The 25,892-nt window shown below is 35.1% G+C and overlaps 1 protein-coding gene and 4 non-coding genes across 5 annotated transcripts; 4 read left to right on the top strand and 1 right to left on the bottom strand.

Moving 5' to 3' along the window:
* Positions 1-25,892, bottom strand: LOC120417156 (WD and tetratricopeptide repeats protein 1-like). Its single transcript, XM_039579139.2, has 8 exons — positions 25,759-25,892; positions 18,790-19,520; positions 4,715-4,960; positions 4,403-4,653; positions 4,052-4,340; positions 3,877-3,989; positions 156-469; positions 1-96 (listed from the first exon to the last, which is right to left on the bottom strand). Exons 2-7 carry the CDS (start codon positions 19,489-19,491, stop codon positions 166-168), a joined length of 1,905 nt encoding a protein of 634 aa, XP_039435073.1. The 5' UTR covers positions 19,492-19,520; positions 25,759-25,892; the 3' UTR covers positions 1-96; positions 156-165.
* On the top strand, positions 5,007-5,077 carry Trnag-gcc (transfer RNA glycine (anticodon GCC)). Its single transcript has one exon. It is a non-coding gene; the product is annotated as a tRNA-Gly (tRNA).
* Positions 7,483-7,554, top strand: Trnad-guc (transfer RNA aspartic acid (anticodon GUC)). Its single transcript has one exon. It is a non-coding gene; the product is annotated as a tRNA-Asp (tRNA).
* Trnad-guc (transfer RNA aspartic acid (anticodon GUC)) lies at positions 7,957-8,028 on the top strand. The gene has a single exon. It is a non-coding gene; the product is annotated as a tRNA-Asp (tRNA).
* Trnad-guc (transfer RNA aspartic acid (anticodon GUC)) lies at positions 18,690-18,761 on the top strand. The gene has a single exon. It is a non-coding gene; the product is annotated as a tRNA-Asp (tRNA).

The raw sequence follows: 25,892 nt of genomic DNA on the forward strand, positions 1-25,892 counted from the left end.
TTTTGTTGGGGTGGGCGGTGAAGTCCAGCTATAAAAATCGTACCCTAGGCGAATAATTTATTAACACTACGCTCAATCACATGAAATAGGTTGAAACTGGAAAGGAAAGAAAATTAGTCCTTATATCGACGAAGAAAGTGCAAAAACTTTCTCACCATCCCGGAACTAACTCGTCCGGCACATGTTCTGGTCCGGGGCTATCGTGTCGAACGGGTCCTGCTGCATGCGGCCCTGGTTCGCGGTGACCGTTTCCTCCAGCACGGCACTGTCCACCCGGTGTTTAGCCGGGGCGTTCTCCTGGCTGGACTGCGGCGACCAGAGCCGCACCTCGTGGTCGATGCCGCTGGTGGCCAGCATGCACACGTGCGGATGGGGCTGGACGCAATTGACGATCAGTTCGTCCGCCTGGTAGATGGACGCAATCAGGCCGCTGTCCCGCTCCCAGATGAAGAAGTTGCCGTCGTCGGAGCTAGGTTTTTTTTAGAGGGAGGAGGGAGGAAGAATGTTAAATTTGGGTTCCAAAGTTTTACTTCTGACTCATTCAACATCAAGTTTTTGTTTTTTTCTTTGTCTCCTCAAGCCTTTTTACAATTTTTGAATTTTTGGGCCATAAATCAGAAAAAGATGAAAAACCTCAGAAAAAATTGTCATAATCATAACTATATCGATCTGTATTAAAAATCGAGTTTCTTGTATCGATGTTTCAATTTAAAATTAGACTAGCAAATCGAAATTAAGTATTTTTTTTTTGACCGCAACCGAGAGACTAAAAATTGAATATTATTTTTTAACTTTTACAAATTTGCTTATAAATATTAAATTAAAAACAATGTAAAAATAAATTTCCATTATAAAAAGAATGATTTTTCACTATTTTCATGGATTTTTCGAATTGATGTTTTTTTTAAATATTTTTAATGTTTTAATGTTTTAATGTTTTAATGTTTTAATGTTTTAATGTTTTAATGTTTTAATGTTTTAATGTTTTAATGTTTTAATGTTTTAATGTTTTAATGTTTTAATGTTTTAATGTTTTAATGTTTTAATGTTTTAATGTTTTAATGTTTTAATGTTTTAATGTTTTAATGTTTTAATGTTTTAATGTTTTAATGTTTTAATGTTTTAATGTTTTAATGTTTTAATGTTTTAATGTTTTAATGTTTTAATGTTTTAATGTTTTAATGTTTTAATGTTTTAATGTTTTAATGTTTTAATGTTTTAATGTTTTAATGTTTTAATGTTTTAATGTTTTAATGTTTTAATGTTTTAATGTTTTAATGTTTTAATGTTTTAATGTTTTAATGTTTTAATGTTTTAATGTTTTAATGTTTTAATGTTTTAATGTTTTAATGTTTTAATGTTTTAATGTTTTACTGTGTTAATGTTTCAATGTTTTAATGTTTTAATGTTTTAATGTTTTAATGTTTTAATGTTTTAATGTTTTAATGTTTTAATGTTTTAATGTTTTAATGTTTTAATGTTTTAATGTTTTAATGTTTTAATGTTTTAATGTTTTAATGTTTTAATGTTTTAATGTTTTAATGTTTTAATGTTTTAATGTTTTAATGTTTTAATGTTTTTGATGTTTTTATGTTTTTAATGTTTTTAATGTTTTTAATGTTTTTAATGTTTTTAATGTTTTTAATGTTTTTAATGTTTTTAATGTTTTTAATGTTTTTTAATGTTTTTAATGTTATTAATGTTTTTAATGTTTTTAATGTTTTTAATGTTTTTAATGTTTTTAATGTTTTTAATGTTTTTAATGTTTATAATGTTTTTAATGTTTTTAATGTTTTTAATGTTTTTAATGTTTTTAATGTTTTTAATGTTTTAAATGTTTTAAATGTTTTAAATGTTTTAAATGTTTTAAATGTTTTAAATGTTTTAAATGTTTTAAATGTTTTAAATGTTTTAAATGTTTTAAATGTTTTAAATGTTTTAAATGTTTTAAATGTTTTAAATGTTTTAAATGTTTTAAATGTTTTAAATGTTTTAAATGTTTTAAATGTTTTAAATGTTTTAAATGTTTTAAATGTTTTAAATGTTTTAAATGTTTTAAATGTTTTAAATGTTTTAAATGTTTTAAATGTTTTAAATGTTTTAAATGTTTTAAATGTTTTAAATGTTTTAAATGTTTTAAATGTTTTAAATGTTTTAAATGTTTTAAATGTTTTAAATGTTTTAAATGTTTTAAATGTTTTAAATGTTTTAAATGTTTTAAATGTTTTAAATGTTTTAAATGTTTTAAATGTTTTAAATGTTTTAAATGTTTTAAATGTTTAAATGTTTTAATGTTTTAATGTTTTAATGTTTTAATGTTTTAATGTTTTAATGTTTTAATGTTTTAATGTTTTTGATGTTTTAAATGTTTTAAATGTTTTAAATGTTTTAAATGTTTTAAATGTTTTAAATGTTTTAAATGTTTTAAATGTTTTAAATGTTTTTAATGTTTTTAATGTTTTAAATGTTTTAAATGTTTTAAATGTTTATGATGTTTTTAATGTTTATGATGTTTTTAATGTTTTTAATGTTTTTAATGTTTTTAATGTTTTTAATGTTTTTAATGTTTTTAATGTTTTTAATGTTTTTAATGTTTTTAATGTTTTTAATGTTTTTAATGTTTTTAATGTTTTTAATGTTTTAAATGTTTTAAATGTTTTAAATGTTTTAAATGATTTAAATGTTTTAAATGTTTGAAATGTTTTAAATGTTTTAAATGTTTTAAATGTTTTAAATGTTTTAAATGTTTTAAATGTTTTAAATGTTTTAAATGTTTTAAATGTTTTAAATGTTTTAATTGTTTTAAATGTTTTAAATGTTTTAAATGTTTTAATTGTTTTAAATGTTTTAAATGTTTATGATGTTTTAAATGTTTTTAATGTTTTTAATGTTTTTAATGTTTTAAATGTTTTAAATGTTTCAAATGTTTTAAATGTTTTAAATGTTTATGATGTTTTTAATGTTTTTAATGTTTTTAATGTTTTTAATGTTTTGATGTTTTTAATGTTTTTAATGTTTTTCATGTTTTTCATGTTTTTCATGCTTTTTATGTTTTTCATGTTTTTCATGTTATTGATTTCTTTTGGTATTTTTTTGTTTAATGTTTTGTTTCAATTTAGTGTTTTTAACGTTTTTAATATTTTTAATGTTTTTAATGTTTTTCATATTTTTCATGTTTTTTCATGTTTTTCATGTTTTTTCATGTTTTTCATGTTTTCATGTTTTCATGTTTTAATGTTTTTCATGTTTTATTATTTCTTTTGATATTTTTAATATTTTTATTTTTTTGTTTAATGTTTAATGTTTAATGTTTAATGTTTAATGTTTAATGTTTAATGTTTAATGTTTAATGTTTAATGTTTAATGTTTAATGTTTAATGTTTAATGTTTAATGTTTAATGTTTAATGTTTAATGTTTAATGTTTAATGTTTAATGTTTAATGTTTAATGTTTAATGTTTAATGTTTAATGTTTAATGTTTAATGTTTAATGTTTAATGTTTAATGTTTAATGTTTAATGTTTAATGTTTAATGTTTAATGTTTAATGTTTAATGTTTAATGTTTAATGTTTAATGTTTAATGTTTAATGTTTAATGTTTAATGTTTAATGTTTAATGTTTAATGTTTAATGTTTAATGTTTAATGTTTAATGTTTAATGTTTAATGTTTAATGTTTAATGTTTAATGTTTAATGTTTAATGTTTAATGTTTAATGTTTAATGTTTAATGTTTAATGTTTTATGTATGATTTATGTATGATTTATGTACCCCTGACTCAAGGTGGTTTTAAAAACTCCCAAAAAGCAAAAACTGAAAATTTGGTTTGTTGGACCTTTTTTAAAAAAAAACAAAAAAATCCAGAATTGTTTACTTACCCGGCAACAATATAATTCGAATCGCCAAAATAGTTGGCCTCCTTAATATCGGTCTTGGTGTTGCAATGCCCAACGTAACAGTCTTCGTAATCCAGCGCAGCCGCTCTCCAAGCCTAAAACAACCAAACAATCAGTCCAAATCCGTTTCTTCAAAGACCCCTCTCCCCAAACCCACCATCTCATTCCCGGAGAACTGATCCGCGTCCTGGTCCTGCGGCTGATCGCGCACCCGCTGCCGCTGCTTCTCCAGCTCCGCCTCGATGTCCTTCTCCAGCATCAGCACGCCGTGGTTCTTCGCGTACGAGGGAAACCGCCGGATCAGCTCGGCCAAACATTCGGACGCCTCGCGCAGCTGACCCAGCTTGAGCAGCGCCCGGGCCAGCCGGAACTGGGCCTTGACGTAGTGTGGATCGAGCCGCAAGGCCCGATGACAGTCACGTACCGCCGCGTACACATCACCGTACCTGGTTGGATTTTTTGATTAGGAGGACGTTTGAAAGAGCGACGGGGCAAACGGACAACTCACCAGTTCCGCTTCATCAGGGCCGTCGCCCGGTTCAGGTACAGTATTGAGCAGTCCTTCTCCTGGGCCTTCCGGATGGCCAACGTGTACTGCTGGATCGCCTGGAGGTACTTCTCCTTCTCCAGGTTAGCGTTGCCCTCTTTCTTCATCTGCTCGACCTCGGCTGGAAGCTTCTGTTTGACCTTTTCGCCGTTCTTGACCGTCGTCCCGTTCGTTCCGTTGAGGTGCTCCGTAAACTTGGGCAACTGAAGAAACTGCAAGTAACAACCGCTCGCATCAACATCCCCTAGGAATCATCACGCTCACATGACTCACCATCGGTTCCCGCGGCCGGTTCAGATCGAACCGGTAGATCTGCTCCGAGCCCATGTTCACCAGCAGCTCCGTCCCGTCCGGGCTGAACGTCAGGTAGGTGATGGCTTTCTGCTGGAAAATCGAGTACACCGGTTCCTTCGAACGGCTCAGGTGGCCCGGACAGTAGTACTGGACGCATCCGTCCCGCGGAATGTTGTCCCCGCCGTCGAGCTCGCTCGGTTTCACGGTCTCGCCGGTGGCGTTGAGCTGTGAAAAAGGACCCAATTCAATAAAAGTCGACTAATCGCAAGAAGCATCGGTGGTTCAGTGGTAGAATGCTCGCCTGCCACGCGGGCGGCCCGGGTTCGATTCCCGGCCGATGCACTCAAATATGCTGCAATATCATTAATAACATTATCATCTGTTACGCAGATTAAGGATTCGGTTCCAATTTCCATCCAATTTGTTGTTTCGCACTATTAAAAAAAATGCAAAAATTTTGATAGGAGCTTGTTTAGTCACTTGCTATCCTAAGCTTTTTTTAATTCGATTTTATTCTGAAACCCCCTTTAAGAAGCTGTAATTGAACGTTTAAGTACTGATATGCCAACAATAGGTGTTCGATGGAATCACATGCTGTAGTCTCCTTTATAAATTTTTGTTCTAATCAAATCGGCTTTAAGATAAAGTTTAGACATTTAATTTGCTAACATTTTTTTAATGATCCTGAACATGAAAAATATATATTTAAAAAAACACGCCAGAAAATTTTGAGAGTAGAGCAATTCTCTACGAAATCGGTCTTTTTTCTTCAATTTTAATTTTTGTATTTTTTAATCCGGCTGAAACTTTTTTGGTGCCTTCGGTATGCCCAAAGAAGCCATTTTGCATCATTAGTTTGTCCATATAATTTTCCATACAAATTCGGCAGCTGTCCATACAAAAATGATGTATGAAAATTCAAAAATCTGTATCTTTTGAAGGAATTTTTTGATCGATTTGGTGTCTTCGGCAAAGTTGTAGGTATGGATACGGACTACACTGGAAAAAATAATACACGGTAAAAAAAAATTTGGTGATTTTTTTATTTAACTTTTTATCACTAAAACTTGATTTACAAAAAAACACTATTTTTAATTTTTTTTATTTTTTGATATGTTTTAGAAGACATAAAATGCCAACTTTTCAGAAATTTCCAGGTTGTGCAAAAAATCACTGACCGAGTTATGAATTTTTTAATCAATACTGATTTTTTCAAAAAATCGAAATTTTGGTCGTAAAAATTTTTCAATTTCATTTTTCGATGTAAAATCAAATTTGCAATCAAAAAGTACTTTACTAAAATTTTGATAAAGTGCACCGTTTTCAAGTTATAGCCATATTTAAGTGACTTTTTTGAAAATAGTCGCAGTTTTTCATTTTTTTAAATTAGTGCACATGTTTGCCCAGTTTTGAAAAAAATATTTTTGAAAAGCTGAGAAAATTCTCTATATTTTGCTTATTCGGACTATGTTGATACGACCTTTAGTTGCTGAGATATTGCAATGCAAAGGTTTAAAAACAGGAAAATTGATGTTTTCTAAGTTTCTCTCAGCAACTAATGGTCCGATTTTCAATGTTAATATATGAAACAATTGTGAAATTTTCCGATCTTTTCGAAAAAAATATTTTTGGAATTTTCAAATCAAGACAAACATTTTAAAAGGGCGTAATATTGAATGTTTGGCCTTTGTGAAATGTTAGTCTTGATTTGAAAATTCCAAAAATATTTTTTTCGAAGAGATCGGAAAATTTTACAAATGTTTCATATATTAACATTGAAAATCGGACCATTAGTTGCTGAGATATTGACGATAGAAAATGGTGGGTTGTTTGGGTGAAACTTAGAAAACATCAATTTTCCTGTTTTTAAACCTTTGCATTGCAATATCTCAGCAACTAAAGGTCGTATCAACAAAGTCCAAATAAGCAAAATATAGAGAATTTTCTCAGCTTTTCAAAAATATTTTTTTCAAAACTGGGCAAACATGTGCACTAATTTAAAAAAATGAAAAACTGCGACTATTTTCAAAAAAGTCACTTAAATATGGCTATAACTTGAAAACGGTGCACTTTATCAAAATTTCAGTTAAGTACTTTTTGATTGCAAATTTGATTTTACATCGAAAAATGAAGTTGAAAAATTTTTACGACCAAAATTTCGATTTTCTGAAAAAATCAGTATTGATTAAAAAATTCATAACTCGGTCAGTGATTTTTTGCACAACCTGGAAATTTCTGAAAAGTTGGCATTTTATGCCTTCTAAAACATATCAAAAAATAAAAAAAATTAAAAATAGTGTTTTTTTGTAAATCAAGTTTTAGTGATAAAAAGTTAAATAAAAAAATCACCAAATTTTTTTTACCGTGTATTATTTTTTTCCAGTGTAGTCCGTATCCATACCTACAACTTTGCCGAAGACACCAAATCGATCAAAAAATTCCTTCAAAAGATACAGATTTTTGAATTTTCATACATCATTTTTGTATGGACAGCTGCCGAATTTGTATGGAAAATTATATGGACAAACTAATGATGCAAAATGGCTTCTTTGGGCATACCGAAGGCACCAAAAAAGTTTCAGTCGGATTAAAAAATACAAAAAAAATCGAATGACCGAAATCCTAGAGAACTGCTCAACAGAAAAAAATCCGAACGCCGAATTTGCTCTCCTAATTATAGCCACACGCGTCGTGGCCTTAACGCACGAAAGCTGCGAACGAATCTGCGCCACCCAACAGTCACCACATCCTCGATAGTATAGAGGTCAGTATCCCCGCCTGTCACGCGGGAGACCGGGGTTCGATTCCCCGTCGGGGAGGAGTTCTTTTTGAAATATCTTTCCATAAAAACATTCGATACACTGCTGCAACCCACTTACAAATCGTTTTGTTTACCAGAACTACTTAAACTTTTCAATGAATATCAAATCAATATCAAATTTGTTTTAGCTATGTATCATGAAACACATTGTTAATAATGTGTTTCTAACAGTCTAGAATCGATTTTTTTACTTGAAAAAAAAAATACATCGAACGAGCGATCTCTTATTTTACATTGTAGAGCTTAAGTATGAGCTCTGAACTACGCTTTTTTAATTAAAACTGGGTTTTTTTTTTGATTAATTCTACCATTACCCAAACAAAAACATTTTTTCAATCAAACACATTTTTTTTTAAATAAAAATTTACGATCTTTTAAAAAAAACCTTCCTTGTCCAATATCCTCGATAGTATAGAGGTCAGTATCCCCGCCTGTCACGCGGGAGACCGGGGTTCGATTCCCCGTCGGGGAGTATAATTTTTGCATTGAATGTACTTAAAAAAATGGCGTCATCCACAAATAACGTAGCTTTTTTGGCAATTTTAAGGCATTGTTTTCAACGTCGAAAATTTTTGATTTTATTTTAACTTTAGAGAAGATATCTACAATTTCGCATTTTTTTTTTTGATTTTGATTTTTTTTTAATTTGAATGAATGCAGTTTTGCATCATTATTTTGCCGATACAAGTACACGGGAAAAATCCGATTTTTCTAGTTAACTTTATATCACTAAAAGTTAATTAGGTGACACCTGAGCAGTTCTCTCAGATTTCGGTCATTCGATTATTTTTTTTGTTGTATTTTTTAATCCGACTGAAACTTTTTTGGTGCCTTCGGTATGCCCAAAGAAGCCATTTTGCATCATTAGTTTGTCCATATAATTTTCCATACAAATTTGGCAGCTGTCTATACAAAAATGATGAATGAAAATTCAAAAATATGTAACTTTTGAAGGAATGTATTGATCGATTTGGTGTCTTGGACAAAGTTGTAGGTATGGACTAACAACAAGGCGTAGTATTGAATATTTGACCCATTTGAAATGTTAGTCTTGATTCAAAAGTTTTAAAAATATTTTTTTCGAAAATATCGGAAAATCTTACGAATGTTTCATATTTTAACATTGTAAATCGGACCATTAGTTGCTGAGATATCGACATTAAAATGGTGGGTTGTTTGGGTGAGACTTGGAAAACATCAATTTTCATGTTTTTAAACATTTGCATGGCAATATCTCAGCAACTAAGGGTCGTATCAACAAAGTTCAGAAAAGCAAAATATAGAGAATTTTCTCACCTTTAAAAAATATTTTTTCCTTGAAAGGTGGGCAAACATGTGCAAAAAAAGAAATGAAAAACTGCGACTATTTTCAAAAAAAGTTACCTGAAAATGGCCATAACTTGAAAACGGTGCAAAATTTCACTAAAGTACTTTTTGATTGCAAATTTGATTTTACATCGAAAAATGAAGTTGAAAAATTTTTGCGACCAATATTTCGATTTGCATGAGCATGAGCATGAGCATGAGCATGGTTGACTGCCAATGAGCTGCTACTCCGTTATTGACAGATCAGCTGAAGTTAAACAATGAATCAAAAATGATCAGTGGGAGCCAACCATCCGTTCACTGTTTAACCTCTGAAGATCCCTACTTTATTAGTCAATACCGGCGCCCTCCCAAGAAGCCTGCAGTTCAACGAAAGGGAGGAATGTTAGTCCGATAGTTGAAGTTGCAGACTCATCAAGCACACAGTTTTTCGCTATATACTTGTTGATACCGCTTGAGACCGTTGAATCCACAGCATCTCCTTCAAGCATCACGTGATTATTATTTTTTTGGGTTAGTAGGATAAGGTGTTGGCTTTTCGATGCCTCCCGAGCTACGATGCTATGGGGAGGACTTTCATAACAGACCCGTCGGCGAGCCTTCCGAGCAACGATGCTATGGGAAGGTCTTTTTGGTTAACACACAAAGTCACTCACACACAATTATTTCACTCCGCTATTAATTAATCCAAAATGTCAGTGCGTCTTTCGATCATTATATAGAAATGGCTTTTTCACCATTAAAAATAAAACCTTATTCAAAACATTATACACAATTTACCCGACGCCGTGCCTTCCGATCAACGATGATATAGGAAGGGCTTTGAAAATCACAAAACAATTAAGTAAGATCTCAAAAAAAAAATTACGCTCAAGACACAAATAATTCAGTAAGTCATGCTATTATTCGATCACCACAATCACTCACCCCTAACGTACAGCGACACAAAAGCACACACAAAAATAACCTGCATAATCACGATTTCGCGTCCCCACTTCCAGCGCACCAATGATGCTATTATTCGATTAGCACAATCACTCATCCCATACGAACAGCGACACAAAAGCACACCAAAAATTAACCTGCATAATCACGATTTCGCGTCCCCACTTCCAGCGCACCAATCAAATGAAGTTGAAAAATTTTTGCGACCAATATTTCGATTTTTTGAAAAATTAGTATTGGGTAATTCTCTACCAACTCACACGAAATCGGGAAAAGTTGCCCCGACCCCTCTTCGATTTGCGTGAAACTTTGTCCTAAGGGGTAACTTTTGTCCCTGATTACGAATCCGAGGTCCGTTTTTTGATATCTCGTGACGGAGGGGCGGTACGACCCCTTCCATTTTTGAACATGCGAAAAAAGAGGTGTTTTTCAATAATTTGCAGCCTGAAACGGTGATGAGATAGAATTTTGGTGTCAAAGGGACTTTTATGTAAAATTAGACGCCCGATTTGATGGCGTACTCAGAATTCCGAAAAAACGTATTTTTCATCGAAAAAAACACTAAAAAAGTTTTAAAAATTCTCCCATTTTCCGTTACTCGACTGTAAAAAATTTTGGAACATGTCATTTTATGGGAAATTTAATGTACTTTTCGAATCTACATTGTCCCAGAAGGGTCATTTTTTCATTTAGAACAAAATTTTTTATTTTAAAATTTCGTGTTTTTTCTAACTTTGCAGGGTTGTTTTTTAGAGTGTAACAATGTTGTACAAAGTTGTAGAGCAGACAATTACAAAAATTTTGATATATAGACATAAGGGGTTTGCTTATAAACATCACAAGTTATCGCGATTTTACGAAAAAAAGTTTTGAAAAAGTTGCTTTTTGCGTTTCTCTTTGTTTCGTCGTCCGTGTCTGTCGCGGGTGACCATGAACGGCCATGATCGATGACGACCAACTTTTTTAAAACTTTTTTTCGTAAAATCGTGATAACTTGTGATGTTTATAAGCAAACCCCTTATGTATATATATCAAAAATTTTGTAATTGTCTGCTCTACAACTTTGTAGAACATTGTTACACTCTAAAAAATAACCCTGCAAAGTTAGAAAAAACGCGAAATTTTAAAATGAAAAATTTTGTTCTAAATGAAAAAATGACCCTTCTGGGACAATGTAGATTCGAAAAGTACATTAAATTTCCCATAAAATGACATGTTCCAAAATTTTTTACAGTCGAGTAACGGAAAATGGGAGAATTTTTAAAACTTTTTTAGTGTTTTTTTCGATGAAAAATACGTTTTTTCGGAATTCTGAGTACGCCATCAAATCGGGCGTCTAATTTTACATAAAAGTCCCTTTGACACCAAATTTCTATCTCATCACCGTTTCAGGCTGCAAATTATTGAAAAACACCTCTTTTTTCGCATGTTCAAAAATGGAAGGGGTCGTACCGCCCCTCCGTCACGAGATATCAAAAAACGGACCTCGGATTCGTGATCAGGGACAAAAGTTACCCCTTAGGACAAAGTTTCACGCAAATCGAAGAGGGGTCGGGGCAACTGCTGTGTGAGTTGGCGGAGAATTACCCTATTGATTCAAAAATTCATAATTCGGTCAAAGATTTTTTGCACAACCTAGAAATTCCTGAAAAGTTGGCATTTGATGTCCTCTAAAACATATCAAAAAATGAAAAAAAAAATAAAAATAGTGTTTTTTTGCAAATCAAGTTTTAGTGACAAAATATTTAATAAAAAATCACCAAAAAAATTTTTACCCTGTATCATTTTTTTTTTCAGTGTAGTCCTTATCCATACCTACAACTTTGCCCACGACACCTAATCGATCAAAAAATTCCTTCAAAAGATACAGATTTTTGAATTTTCATGCATCGTTTTAGTATGGACAGCTGCCAAATTTGTGTTGAAAATCATATGGACAAACTAATGATGCAAAATGGCTTCTTTGGGCATTCCGAAAGCACCAAAAAAATTCTAAGCTGACAGAAAATTTTAATAATATTTGAACCAGCCTAAAAAGTTTCATTTAGTATGACCAGCCCTCAAGGCTTTGTATGGAGACTTGTATCGAAAAACTAATGATGCAAAATTTACAATAAAGATTGGTCTCCCAACACAACATGACCTCTTTTGGCATAGGGAATGCATAGACAATGTTTCATACAAATAAAAATAAAAGAAAAGTCTATTTGCAAAAGCATACAAAACCGCCCTTTATTATTTTTGCCTTTTTTATTGAGAAAAGTGTTTCACACAAAAAAAATACGTAGGGAGCGTTCTCTTATTACGCAACGGAGTCGGGGGAAGAGTGTCGTAGGCTGTGTAACGCTCCAGATTTTTTTTCTAATTCGTACGGAAATTTTGTTACGATGGGTGGAGATAAGTTAACAATAATAATCATTGCGTAACGTAAAAAAAAGAACGCTTCCTAAACATTTCGTTTCAGAATCAACAGAGCAAAATTGAGCTGTTTAGTTTTGACCAAAACAGATAAAATTTTAATGGCTGACTGACAATATTCTACACAAATCAGTGCAGGTTAAATCTGGATGAAAAATTCTCTTGTCGACAAGATATTTTTTACTTTGAAGTTAAATATTAGTGGTGCTCTGGAGTAACCATGGGCGTTATAGAAAGGGCGCATCTAAAAGAATACCAATCAGACGCAATTCTCCTTCAAAATCCATCAATCAGCAATTTAACGATCAATTTGAATGATCGAAAACTCACCAAGACAGTTTTGAATTCACCACAGTTCGCTTACACGCGTTTGACAGTTGCTACCAGTGCTGAAAATGTCAGGGGTCATGTTTTTTTGTTTGTTTGTGGTCCAATCCAATACCCGCTGGCCGGCAGCGAAATTATGGGAAAGTATAGTTTGTATCAGACTTGGGTTATGCTGATACAGCTTATCTCAGTCCCGGGTATTAGGTTGTGTTAGCCCTCGCGCTGCTTCCAGTGACCCATTTCAGAATGACAGAGCTCCTTGCGGTCCAATTCCGAGGTCACTGGGCATTGTCTGGCCCCGCCTAAAGATAAAGCAAGAACCAGACGGGTCCTCGATCTATCTTTAAACTTCCAATCCCATCAGGCAAAACAGGGATCGGCGCGTATTTAGTAAATTGCTAGCAAAAATATGTCAGGTTTCAAAATGTTCAATATGGACTGATCTCACCAAATTCGCGAAGCAGCTGCCTCTAGTTTTCCTTATATGATGATGATGGCCAGGTCCAGTCACGACGTTTTCCATACGCAACGCAGATTCACAATATGCCAACATACCACAACGACGACGGCGAATTCACGCGAAATGACCAAAAAATCCGCGGCCCGATCCGTCGATTCCGAAACTAATTGATGGATTATGCTGTAGAATATCGTGAAACGATTCTTTTGATTGTTAATTTTTCGAACAAAACTCACAAAATAAATCATTTTTCATAATTCCTAGACTACTGTTGACAAAATTCTCGTGCTGAAAATGTCAGGGGTCATGACGCAAAAATCAACGACACTGACACGCAAACCGTGACATAAACAAACCTGGAGCAGTCGTGAGTGCCCTAGCTCATTGAGCAGCTGCACTGTGTGGCAGTAGTCGACCAACGCTCTTTCGACGTTGCACGCACACACATAAGAAACAAGTTTTTACCCAAAAAGTTTGTATTTATGCGTGGAAATGTAATTTTGAATATAAGTTATTGTTGTTTTAACTGTTTTGCACAGCCTAGAACCATTCAATCGTTTGAAAAAAGCCAAATAGTGTTTAAAGAGAATTTTACGAGTCAGTCATGTGACACCGGCACGAGTCAGGCGGCAGTGGTTGAACAGACACAGTAGGCTTACAGTCACAAAGCGATCATATGTACGCTGGGTTGGAAACTTTTTGCAGGCCTGGTTGCTACCATACCTTTTGTGCAGTGTGCATGTGCACAATTAGATGGCATTTGTGAGGATTGAGCGGTGGATTTTTGTTTTTAATAATTTGCGTCTGTTTGTCTATGAACGCCTCTTCGTGGTAGGTCCTCTAAAAGGACACCAATTCAATTTTTAACCTGCATTTTTGAAAATTATAAATTTATAAGGCTTCAATCCATCAAAATTTAATAGCTCTTGAACTTAAAATAAAACAATCAACAAAATTTGAAAACCTATGTAAAATTTTCTCAGGAACACAACGGTAAGTGCAAAACCAAAATTAAAATATGCGCTCAGTGTGAAAATTAATCAACAAGTTTTCATTTGCACAACATACTGTTCTACGCATAATTGTTCCATGTCATTTTTGGTCGATTTTGACTTTTTGTCATTTTTAGGTTTAGTTAGACGTTTACTTTTGAAAAATACATAAAATCTAGTACTTTGTTCGGAAACTCATTGAAAACGAAACCAAGTCTGTTTGTCCTATCGTTGTACTTCTACGCATAATTGTTCCACCAAGTATTTTCTTTCACGAAATTATACGCAGCTCCCTCCGTGTACGCACGAGAGCATGCAGCTAGTGCTCAGTGCTCCATCGTTTTTTCGATTTTTTTCGCCGTAATTGATTGTGATTACCCGCGAGTTTGCTTCTCCAGCATGCCAAAGGCCGGCCGTGGCCGTGGCAGTTCGAGTGCGGCCTCGAAAAACCGGCGAAGTTCATCTACCGGCCGTGTACAAAAAGGTAAACAAACCAACGCCGTGTCGACCGCCATCGCGCAGGGGAGCGTGAACGCAGAAGGCATCGACAAAAAGTTACTACATCCCGGATATGTTCCGAGATCACCAGTGCGAACCCGTTCCGGTACTTTCGGTGCCACGACCAGTGGCACATCAACATCCGCCAACATCCCCATCAGGAACGAGTTCCAGATGCTGAGCGACGACGAAGAAAACAACAACAACAACACCGACGGTAGCAGCACTACCGACGACGACGACGACGACGATGATGGTCGTGCACGGAAAAAAGTGCCGACGTCAAAAAAGAACAACTCTCCAGCGGAACGTAGACCACCTCCAATTTTTGTTTTGGACACGTTAGCGGACGATGTTGACGAGTTGCTGGAAGGCCTCGGATATTGTCTGAAAATGGGTAAGTCGGCAGTGCAAGTGATCACACTGACCAAAAAGAATTTCGACCTGGTGTTTGAATAATTGAAGCGTAGCAACTTCAACTTCTACACATTTAACCCCGAGAAGCCCCCTGTTAAGGTCGTCTTGCAGGGTTATCAAGACCGTCCGATCTCCGACCTGAAGGGTCACCTTTCGGACGCCGGAATAAAACCGCGGGAGATTAAAGTGCTCTCGCGCAAGACAACGGTAACAGGTACACACACACTGTACCTGTTGTACTTCGACCACGGCACCGTCAAGATCCAAGACCTGCGGCGGACTAAGACGTTGGACGGTTTTTGGGTAAACTGGCGGTTTTACACCAAGAACCCGACGGACGTAGCGCAATGCCACCGTTGCCAGAAATTTGGCCACGGCTCGCGGAACTGCAACCTCCGGCCCCGCTGCGTGAAGTGCGGTGAGTCACACCTCTTGGAGGCGTGCGCACTGCCACGAAAGGCGGACTTGGGGGAAAACGCAGAACAAACCAAGTCGCGCGTAAAGTGCGCGAACTGTGACGGTAACCATTCCGGTAATCACCGCGGATGCGTCGCGCGCAAGTCCTACCTCGAGGAGCAGGAAAAAAGCAGCATCCCACCCTCCTCAGCGAAGTACGAGCGCAGCCGTTCCTGCAGCTGGCCAGCGTACGGTTCCAGCGGACAACCCAGCGTTCCCTCCTGGATGGGGGCGATCATTTGCAAGCGTGGTCGCTGCCGGTAGCGGCGATGCGGTCCAGCAAGGAGTCGCCGGGGAAGATCTCTTTACACTGCCGGAATTTTTTGCTCTCGCGGGGGAGATGATGACGCGGTTTCGGACCTGTCGTAACAAGGCGGAGCAATTTCTGGCCCTCGGGGAGCTGATGATCAAGCACGTCTACAATAGATAAAAAAAAAACTGTGATCTAGTGTAAGCTTTTTCTATTTCTATCCCCCTTCTTTTGCAAATTTAGTAAGTTTTTTCTATATTTTTTCTTACTCTTGATAATCTCTTAGTCATAAGCAAAAATCGATTGAGATTCAACACACAGCTGAAAGGAACTCCAAAACTCTGTTATGAACTGCAAAAGAACTTATTGTAACATGATTATTCACTAATAAAACCGAATTCAATTGAATTGAATTTCACGAAATTATCCGTTTTACGAAAAATTGTGTCTTGTTTACCTATTGTATAGCAAGAGGATTGCAAATAAGAGTGATAAACTGCTGACTGGAATGATAAGGGACTTAATGGGTGAATAGGAACCTACAGGACAATTATGCGTAGAAACACAAAAAACGGTCGAAAAATTTCAATCACGTTTGCACTTTTTTGAACATGGGACAATTATGCGTAGAACGGCAGTATTACGACTACGTCAATCATTTCCACGTCCAATTTTCTTTGAAATGAGTCCTGGCTTGGCATTGTACTGTTTGCGGTTGCAGTTTGAGAAAGGAGGGTTTGAAATTTTTTGCAAAAAAGGCGAATCTTTGGGGTGGTGTCAAAAGGGAGGTTGTTGACTTTGGTTGACGGTTGATGTGCAGCGTGATTTGAACATCTGTGAATTAAGCTGACTGCGTCTCCTCTCTACATTAAATCAAATCGTAAAACGAGATGTTTATTTTTGTTCGCCAAAAACAAACCCCTTAAAATAACGCACCGTCGGCAAAATTAAAAGCAAGCGAACTCAATCCGTCTAATCTTTCCGCGCATGCTCATACCGTGTTATCTGCGTGAGGTGCGATGCGCTTACAACAGAGCAATTCTCTACGAAATCGGTCTTTTTTCTTCAATTTTAATTTTTGTATTTTTTAATCCGGCTGAAACTTTTTTGGTGCCTTCGGTATGCCCAAAGAAGCCATTTTGCATCATTAGTTTGTCCATATAATTTTCCATACAAATTCGGCAGCTGTCCATACAAAAATGATGCATGAAAATTCAAAAATCTTTATCTTTTGAAGGAATTTTTTGATCGATTTGGTGTCTTCGGCAAAGTTGTAGGTATGGATACGGACTACACTGGAAAAAATAATACACGGTAAAAAAAAATTTGGTGATTTTTTTATTTAACTTTTTATCACTAAAACTTGATTTACAAAAAAACACTATTTTTAATTTTTTTTATTTTTAGATATGTTTTAGAAGACATAAAATGCCAACTTTTCAGAAATTTCCAGGTTGTGCAAAAAATCACTGACCGAGTTATGAATTTTTTAATCAATACTGATTTTTTCAAAAAATCGAAATTTTGGTCGTAAAAATTTTTTAACTTCATTTTTCGATGTAAAATCAAATTTGCAATCAAAAAGTACTTTACTAAAATTTTGATAAAGTGCACCGTTTTCAAGTTATAGCCATATTTAAGTGACTTTTTTGAAAATAGTCGCAGTTTTTCATTTTTTTTAAATTAGTGCACATGTTTGCCCAGTTTTGAAAAAAATATTTTTGAAAAGCTGAGAAAATTCTCTATATTTTGCTTATTCGGACTATGTTGATACGACCTTTAGTTGCTGAGATATTGCAATGCAAAGGTTTAAAAACAGGAAAATTGATGTTTTCTAAGTTTCTCTCAGCAACTAATGGTCCGATTTTCAATGTTAATATATGAAACAATTGTGAAATTTTCCGATCTTTTCGAAAAAAATATTTTTGGAATTTTCAAATCAAGACAAACATTTTAAAAGGGCGTAATATTGAATGTTTGGCCTTTGTGAAATGTTAGTCTTGATTTGAAAATTCCAAAAATATTTTTTTCGAAGAGATCGGAAAATTTCACAAATGTTTCATATATTAACATTGAAAATCGGACCATTAGTTGCTGAGATATTGACGATAGAAAATGGTGGGTTGTTTGGGTGAAACTTAGAAAACATCAATTTTCCTGTTTTTAAACCTTTGCATTGCAATATCTCAGCAACTAAAGGTCGTATCAACAAAGTCCAAATAAGCAAAATATAGAGAATTTTCTCAGCTTTTCAAAAATATTTTTTTCAAAACTGGGCAAACATGTGCACTAATTTAAAAAAATGAAAAACTGCGACTATTTTCAAAAAAGTCACTTAAATATGGCTATAACTTGAAAACGGTGCACTTTATCAAAATTTCAGTTAAGTACTTTTTGATTGCAAATTTGATTTTACATCGAAAAATGAAGTTGAAAAATTTTTACGACCAAAATTTCGATTTTTTGAAAAAATCAGTATTGATTAAAAAATTCATAACTCGGTCAGTGATTTTTTGCACAACCTGGAAATTTCTGAAAAGTTGGCATTTTATGCCTTCTAAAACATATCAAAAAATAAAAAAAATTAAAAATAGTGTTTTTTTGTAAATCAAGTTTTAGTGATAAAAAGTTAAATAAAAAAATCACCAAATTTTTTTTACCGTGTATTATTTTTTTCCAGTGTAGTCCGTATCCATACCTACAACTTTGCCGAAGACACCAAATCGATCAAAAAATTCCTTCAAAAGATACAGATTTTTGAATTTTCATACATCATTTTTGTATGGACAGCTGCCGAATTTGTATGGAAAATTATATGGACAAACTAATGATGCAAAATGGCTTCTTTGGGCATACCGAAGGCACCAAAAAAGTTTCAGTCGGATTAAAAAATACAAAAAAAATCGAATGACCGAAATCCTAGAGAACTGCTCAACAGAAAAAAATCCGAACGCCGAATTTGCTCTCCTAATTATAGCCACACGCGCCTTGGCCGTAACGCACGAAAGCTGCGAACGAATCTGCGCCACCCAACAATCACCACATCCTCGATAGTATAGAGGTCAGTATCCCCGCCTGTCACGCGGGAGACCGGGGTTCGATTCCCCGTCGGGGAGGAATCTACTTTTTGCCTATCCCACCTACCTTCATCAGTGACAGCATCCGGCGGTCGTACACCCGCGCGTAGCAATCGTTCGCCCCGATGGCGATCTGCTCCGGCCGGTGCGGATTCAACGCGATGCACTTCACCTCGGGGATGTCGCTGATGTGGTTGCGCAGGTTGATCAGCACGATGGCGTCGTCGGCGCGGCACGTGTGCGGCGTCCGCAGATCGTGCTGGAACACCTTCCCGTCCTCGGCCGACGACCAGAACAGCGTCGAGTGGCGCGCAACGGTCGCCAACCGCTTGACCCGTTGGCCGTGGCAGGTGCACTTCCGCAGGGGGAAGTCGTTCCCGCGGTTCACGTCGAACACGAACGTCCGACAGTCGCCGGCGCCCGTCACCAGGATCGAGTTGTTTCGCTTCGGGATGAACTTGACGGAGAAAATGTTCCCGTCGTGGGGCGTGACCAGATCGTACAGCTGTCGATGCGTGAACGGATCCCACAGCATCACGTGGAAATCGTCGGAGGCCGAAGCTAGAATCCGGCCGTCTTCGCTCCACTCGAGACAGTTGACGCAGCCCATGTGGCCCTTCAGTTCCGCTTCCAGCTCGATCATGTCGATGAAGGGGCGGGCCGACTTGAGCCGATTCTGGAACAAGATCGGATCATTTCCGCCGTTGTTGCGCGCAGATACGATCTGGGCCACGTTCGTGGCGGAAGTGTAGTGGTGCTTGCGCTTCATCGTGCGGGACTTCCGGTGCACCTCGCGGTCTGAAAGGAGGCAATTTTTAATAAATTTGTTTAGTCGGATCGATTTTAGTAAAAATGCTGAAAAAATGGGTTTTTGATGGTTTATGAAAATTTTTATATGAAAGACTTGAATTTTCAGTCTCTTAAATATATTTGAGTCATTTCGCGACAACTGGCGCCACCCCTTCTTTTTTGGCACCGCCCCAAAGTTTTGTGATTTTCATATTTTTTTTATTTTTTTCAAAAAACCTCTTTTTTAAATGGTCATAGGGTATATGACCCTATTTTGGACCCAGTACCTATTTTCTTAAATTGAGTTAATTCAGGCATTTCATGTAGGATTTAATTGAAACCAACGAACAGAAAGTTTAGTCAGGGTCATTTTCTAGCTTACCTTTCCAGAAAATGGTAACATTTTTGATTATTTCCACTTTTTCAGCAACTCTTTCCAATTCCAATTTTCTTTAATTTTCCTAGCACATCGATTAGGTCCAAAAATTTCGACCTCGTTGCTTATCATTTTTGGCTCGAGACACCTTGTACAACATTCTGTTTTTCACTGGCATCAAGTTATTTTCAATCGGTTTCTGAGTAATGTAAGTGTTATTTATACTCATATGTTTTTAGTCACTAAACCGTTTAAATTACCGAATAGTTAAAAAAAAATCAATTGAAAAATATTTTCAAATCAGCCGCGTTGGATCAGTTTTTGGAGCTACTTTTCCTTCAGTTCAAGGCTATCACTAATACATGTATAACAAGGTGTTGCCAGTTTTGTCTATGAATTTATTTCGATACTAAATTGAAATTTAATGCCTAGTTTTTACTTAATAATTCGGATTAGTAATTACAGTAATTATTTCATATAAAACTAAGCTTTAAAAAGCCAAGGGGTAGGCAAAAATAAAATTAAAAAATATAAAAATTGAAATAACAAGCCATGGTCTCAACATTTGAATGAAAAAAGTGTTTTGAAGTGCTTTTTTGCAATTCCACTGTGAAACTGTCAACTTTTCCTGCCCTTCTGGAGAAACGAAATGGCCTACTTTTCCCTACCAAAAATAACAGAATGGAAAATCAATACCTTTCAATAACAGTGCTGAAAAGTTCTACTTTTCAGCACTGAAATGAGTGCTGAAAAGTTGAACTTTTCAGCACTAGTATCGAAACGTAACATTTTTCAATATTTTTGTGTTTTAAACGATGAATTTACTAAACACATTAATGTTTGACATAAAATTCCATTAAATAAGCGTTTTTCGAAATTGCAAAAAATGTTGTAAGCAACTCGTTGCAAAACTTGATTTTTTCAGCACTCGTCGTATTTATCCAACTCGGTAAACCTCGTTGGTTAAATGTACAACTCGTGCTGAAAAAATCTTCTTTTTGCAACTTGTTGCATAAACTACTATTTACACCTGGCCAGTTGTTTCGCAATCATTTAATTTCAAAATATCCAAGTATTGAAGAGATTTTGTTTTTTCGCCGGAAAAAGAAACTTTTTGCGGTGCTGCACATTGGAATTCCACAAAAATTGAAAATATTTTTGATCGATCCCAGACATGCTAAATATGATTTTAAACGCAGGAAAATGTATTTAGTTTTCAGTTGGTTATACTTTTATTTCCTTTAACATTTTGAAGTTTTTTTTGTTTGAACCGATTTAGCTATTTTATGCTTTATGCTATTTTTACAAAAAAAATTAACGAAAAAAAATCGTGGCCTCACCTTCAAAATTGACTTAAAACTCTAAAATCAAAAAAGTCATAGAAGTGGCGTGTTTTTTTTTTCTTTCACTGTATTATTTTTTCGGAATGCCCGTCAAATTTCCTACAAGTTTGTCTCTGACAACTTTTTGGTACCAACAAATTTATTTTGTCTTTTTGACTTCGTAATTCAGACCAATATTAACTCACAGAATTCCTATAAGCCAACATATTATTTCTACTGAAAAACTTTTTAAGAAAAAATATTGCAGTTCATTGTTATGGTGAAACGAGAAGGCACTCGAGTTTTTAAACGCAGTTTTAAGAAAAGTACAGTTACTTACAAAGTTTTCATTTTTTTACCAACATGAATAGAGCTTCGCAATTCGCAATTCGCAATTTTCAGTGTAAGAATGGGCCTTGACCGATCTTATGCACCAGGTTCCCGACGAACACGCACTGCCCTCACACCTACATCTCACCCTTGCTCTGAGTCAGTACGAGCAACACGCTAGAACACGCTTTGAGTGTTCGTGCCAGGCATGCACACCTTCTTTTCCGGTTACGCATTTTAACTCGGCCGGGGGTGGTACATTACGTTGGGTTTGATGTATGTATAAGCGCCTAACCATTTAAAGTGTGCCTAACAACTTTCATTAAAGCAAAAACTGTTTTATTTTTAGTTTGAATTCAAAAACTTATTGTTATTTACTGTGTATTGTTTTCTCCTGAAATCTTCCCTATTGTTGAGTCTGTTTATCTGTTGCTATTTCTTTTGTCGCGGTGTTTTGTTACAATTTTTGGTCCTAAGCATGTTATAAAAGTTTACCAAAAATACAATAGTAATATTTGTGTTAATCCTTTAACCATTCCATAAATTGAGTAAGGGCTCAAACCTCACTTGTTTGAAAAAAGGGTGAAGATTGAAAACAATAGACAGTAAAAGAGATTTTATAAAAATCAAGTATCAATAGTAAGAGAATGATGAGCGTATTTTGAAGAATAAAAATGAGAAGCTAGATGTATTAGATGTAAAATTAGACAATAGTTAATAAATAGAGATACAAAACAAGCTTAGATTATAGTAATGATAATTTATAGGACAAATAAAGAATTATTCAAATAAATAAATTCGCAATAAAATCAAAAAAGATTAGGCGAATGATAAATAGACTTGATATTACTAGTACATTAAGGAAAAGTATATTTTTAAGGAAAAAAAAACAAAACAAAGTTTGTTACAGCAGTATCAATTGATAGAAAAGAGTGGAAAAGCTTTGAGAGATAAGAGAATCAAAAGTTAGTAAAATTAAAATCAAATGTTGGATATTAAATAGAAGAATCAGTGAAGAATTGGGAATCAGAAGAGCAAAATAAAAATAGGAGATAGGTGGTAGCTGAGAATGAAGAGAAGAGAAACCCCGTTGTGCGATGTTTCAGGTACATCCACAGCAGTTGACTCAACATACTGCGAATCAAAACAATACCGTCTACAATCACAAATAACTTACCTTTCCCACATTGTCGCGCCCCTTTCTTTTAGCCGTCTCGACTCTGACCCGCGGTGGTCAAAGGTTTACGATCCGTTTCCACAGGCCACCAGCTAGGTCATCATGAAAACCAAGCCAACGTGGAGGTAAGAAAATAGGACACTCGCAAGGAACCAGAGCTATACTGTTCTGATCAAGATAATTCGGATGATCTAACAGAACCACGGATGTAGTTAGTTACGCTCCTTCCAGGATGTTCCTTACGTGGACGTCAACCGAAGAGCACGCAACAAGGTCAGTGCCATTGCATGCTCTTAGGTATCAATCCTTGGCCTGAACATGAATAGAGCTTAAACAAGAAATCAGTCGAGTTCAGAAATAAATTTAACTCGAACAGAAGTTTTCAAGAACAGACGTCCCGTTTCACCTTAAACGAAACGTTGCAAAATTTTCGGATCCATTTCTAAACCAATAAGAATCTTCAGAAAGCTTAAGAACTGAGAATTTTCAAATTTAAAGAATATCTTGGATTTTATGATTCTATATGTTTCAATCATGTAACTTTGCCAAATTTTTTAAATAAAATTGCCACAGACCGGAATGACATTGATAAGATTTCAATATATTTATGGATATTTTCCAACCGGAAAGGATTGTCTCAAGACTTTTATTTTTGAAACACGTTCTGGGGTAGAAGACTACATGCACAATTTTGTAGTCATAGTTTTTGTTATTAAAACCGGATTCGAAGTGTACACATTTTATTTTATACGTCAAATTTTGGATTAGTTTTCAACATGTTTTAAGAGCCAGTTGTAAACAAAGTCGATTTACAAATCAGGAATGGAACCATCTGGATCTCATCACTGCTTTGACCAATTTGGCTCAAAATTTTGGTGAAGACTTGTTAACCCGGTCCTGTGTACATGAAGATCGAATTTCAAAAATTTAATTTTTAAAATAGATAAAAATATTTTTATGTTTTCCATGTAAAAAATCGTCAGTTTTTCATCTTTGTATTTTTTTTTTTTTTTTTGAGAAAAGTAAAATTGCAAAATCGGGCTTTGTCATGCACACGGGATATGTCTTGGGAGTCTTCACCCCAAATTTCAGCTAATTTGGTCCATCCCATATTGAGATATTGTGGCCCCCTTAAATCAACTCGGTGTTTAGAGAAAAACGTTCACAAAGTTTGACAGTTCGCTTTACGCATGGCAAAATGTGAACTTAAATCGTCTCTTACTCAGTACCTGTCACGAAATATCTTCATGAAACTCTCAGAAGTGATTGAAAAAACATCGTTTTCGTTTTAATTTAGTGAATTTTGTGACATATGAAATTTGGTGATTTTCTACATGTGTGTAACCCATTGATGCAAAAAAAACAAGACCACATTTTTTCGATGGATCAACTATGTTCCCCTTGGAACGAGCTGTCATGTAGGACCTTTTCTGTCAAGAACAGAGGGATGCTAAAGGCCGCCATCTTGGGTAATTGAGATTGATAACGCGCGCAAACTGTGCACAGTGAAAACAAATATTTTTTTTAATGATAATTCAATTTTTGTTATAAGAACAAAAGTAGTAAAAGTCATATTACACAGTAGTTAAGTTAAACGATTCTTGTGATAAAAGTACAACTTTAAATGAGGTCATCGGCCCGGTGTGTGCTTAATATCCCAAGTTTAGTTGTTTATTTTGCAAATTAATTGATGAAAATCACCTCAAAAACATAAACTAACTTTTAAATGTACATTGCGGTAAAATTTTACATAAAAATAATAATTACCTTATTTTCATTTTAGGCCTGCAGTTTTTGTACTTTTTTTTACAGTGCGCAGTAGCTTTGTTTTGGTTCCGTAACGAACAGCTGTTCTTTTGTGCTGGCGCCGTATTTGACAGCTCCCTTTTGTTCTTGTGCCGAAGTTGACAGCTTGTGTTGGCTACGCGTGAGCTGCCTGTAGTGAGATATAGATGACGCCCCCCTGATCAAGGAAGACCGCCAAGAGGGTCGCGAAGTTATTTTGTTTAAATTGATTTAAAAATCCATTTTAAATATTTTGCGGTCGCACAAAGGGTCGTTGTACTCAGAAAAATAAGCTTTATCGTTGTGACCAATAAGATCTCAAATTTAGGCTTATTTTCAGAACCCAATTCTGTAGGAGACTTATGAGAAACCTTATGGTTCGTAATGAACAAAGTTTCAATAAAAAAAAATAAAAGGAAAAATCATTTCGCGAAAACCAAGAAAATTACTCATACTTAAAATGGTCTAACCTCCAAACATTCATTGATGATTTCAGCATTTTTTTGGCTTTTTTTGTTGTTGTGATTTACACGTACATTTAAGGCTGGTACCAATTTTATTTAAAGTTTTTGTCACACATTTTTTGAAAAGTAATGATTGCAAAACAATTGTGTTAAATGCATTTTAAAACCCCTTTTCCATGCAAATGTTCAACTATTGCTTGTTATTTTAATATTTATATTTTTTAAATTATTTGGGGTGGGCCCCTCGACCCCGGCCAGAGCCGTTTGACAACAACTTTGAAAAATATTTGCATCGGCCCAAATAATTTCTTTGAATATTGAAAAAATTATCATTTGTGGGAAGACAAAACTTTATTTTCCAATTTGATTGAAAAATAACTTGGAATCAATCAACTGAAAGACACCACCCCCAACCGGAAACATTCCAGCACAAGCTACTAGCAATTGGCGAAGGAAAAAAAATCGATTCCACCCAAAACAGCTGGTTTCCAGCCCGGTTCCGATAGTGTGGATCGTTCCGACGTCAATCATCTCCCTCTGGTTTCAAGGCGCGAGCTCAGCTGAGAAGAGGGTTTGTTATCAGCTGCACCAACAGTGATAGTGACGACGGCCAATGTTGTCGATTAATAAATAATAAAATTATGACGAGACGAGAACCCATTTCGCCAAGACGACAGCAGCAAAAAAAGGTCGTCACAACTTTTACGTGACTGATTTGCAAAACGAAATCGGGGTTTTCTCCCCGAAAAAACACCGCAAATTCATCAAATTTCATGCTCCGATTGTCACTTACTTGGTGGTGCACAGAATTAATCACGAATTGCACTATTTTTCACTACTTTCACGGGTACTTTGAGGAAAACTTTGGATTGCACAAAAAGTTAGTTGGAAATTTTTACTGACGGCTGCAGCCGATTTGGAAAAGAA

The sequence above is a fragment of the Culex pipiens genome, chromosome 3 (assembly GCF_016801865.2).
Source record: "Culex pipiens pallens isolate TS chromosome 3, TS_CPP_V2, whole genome shotgun sequence".
NCBI classification, from domain to species: domain Eukaryota; kingdom Metazoa; phylum Arthropoda; class Insecta; order Diptera; family Culicidae; genus Culex; species Culex pipiens.

Excerpts from the sequence above, each read along its gene's own strand:
- LOC120417156 (XM_039579139.2), bottom strand. The coding sequence starts at position 19,491 with ATGAAGCGCAAGCACCACTACACTTCCGCCACGAACGTGGCCCAGATC. Across the intron at positions 3,990-4,051 it reads AGTTCTCCGGGAATGAGATG|GCTTGGAGAGCGGCTGCGCT; the intron begins GTGGGTTTGGGG and ends TGGTTGTTTTAG. Across the intron at positions 470-3,876 it reads TCGAATTATATTGTTGCCGG|CTCCGACGACGGCAACTTCT; the intron begins GTAAGTAAACAA and ends AAAAAAACCTAG.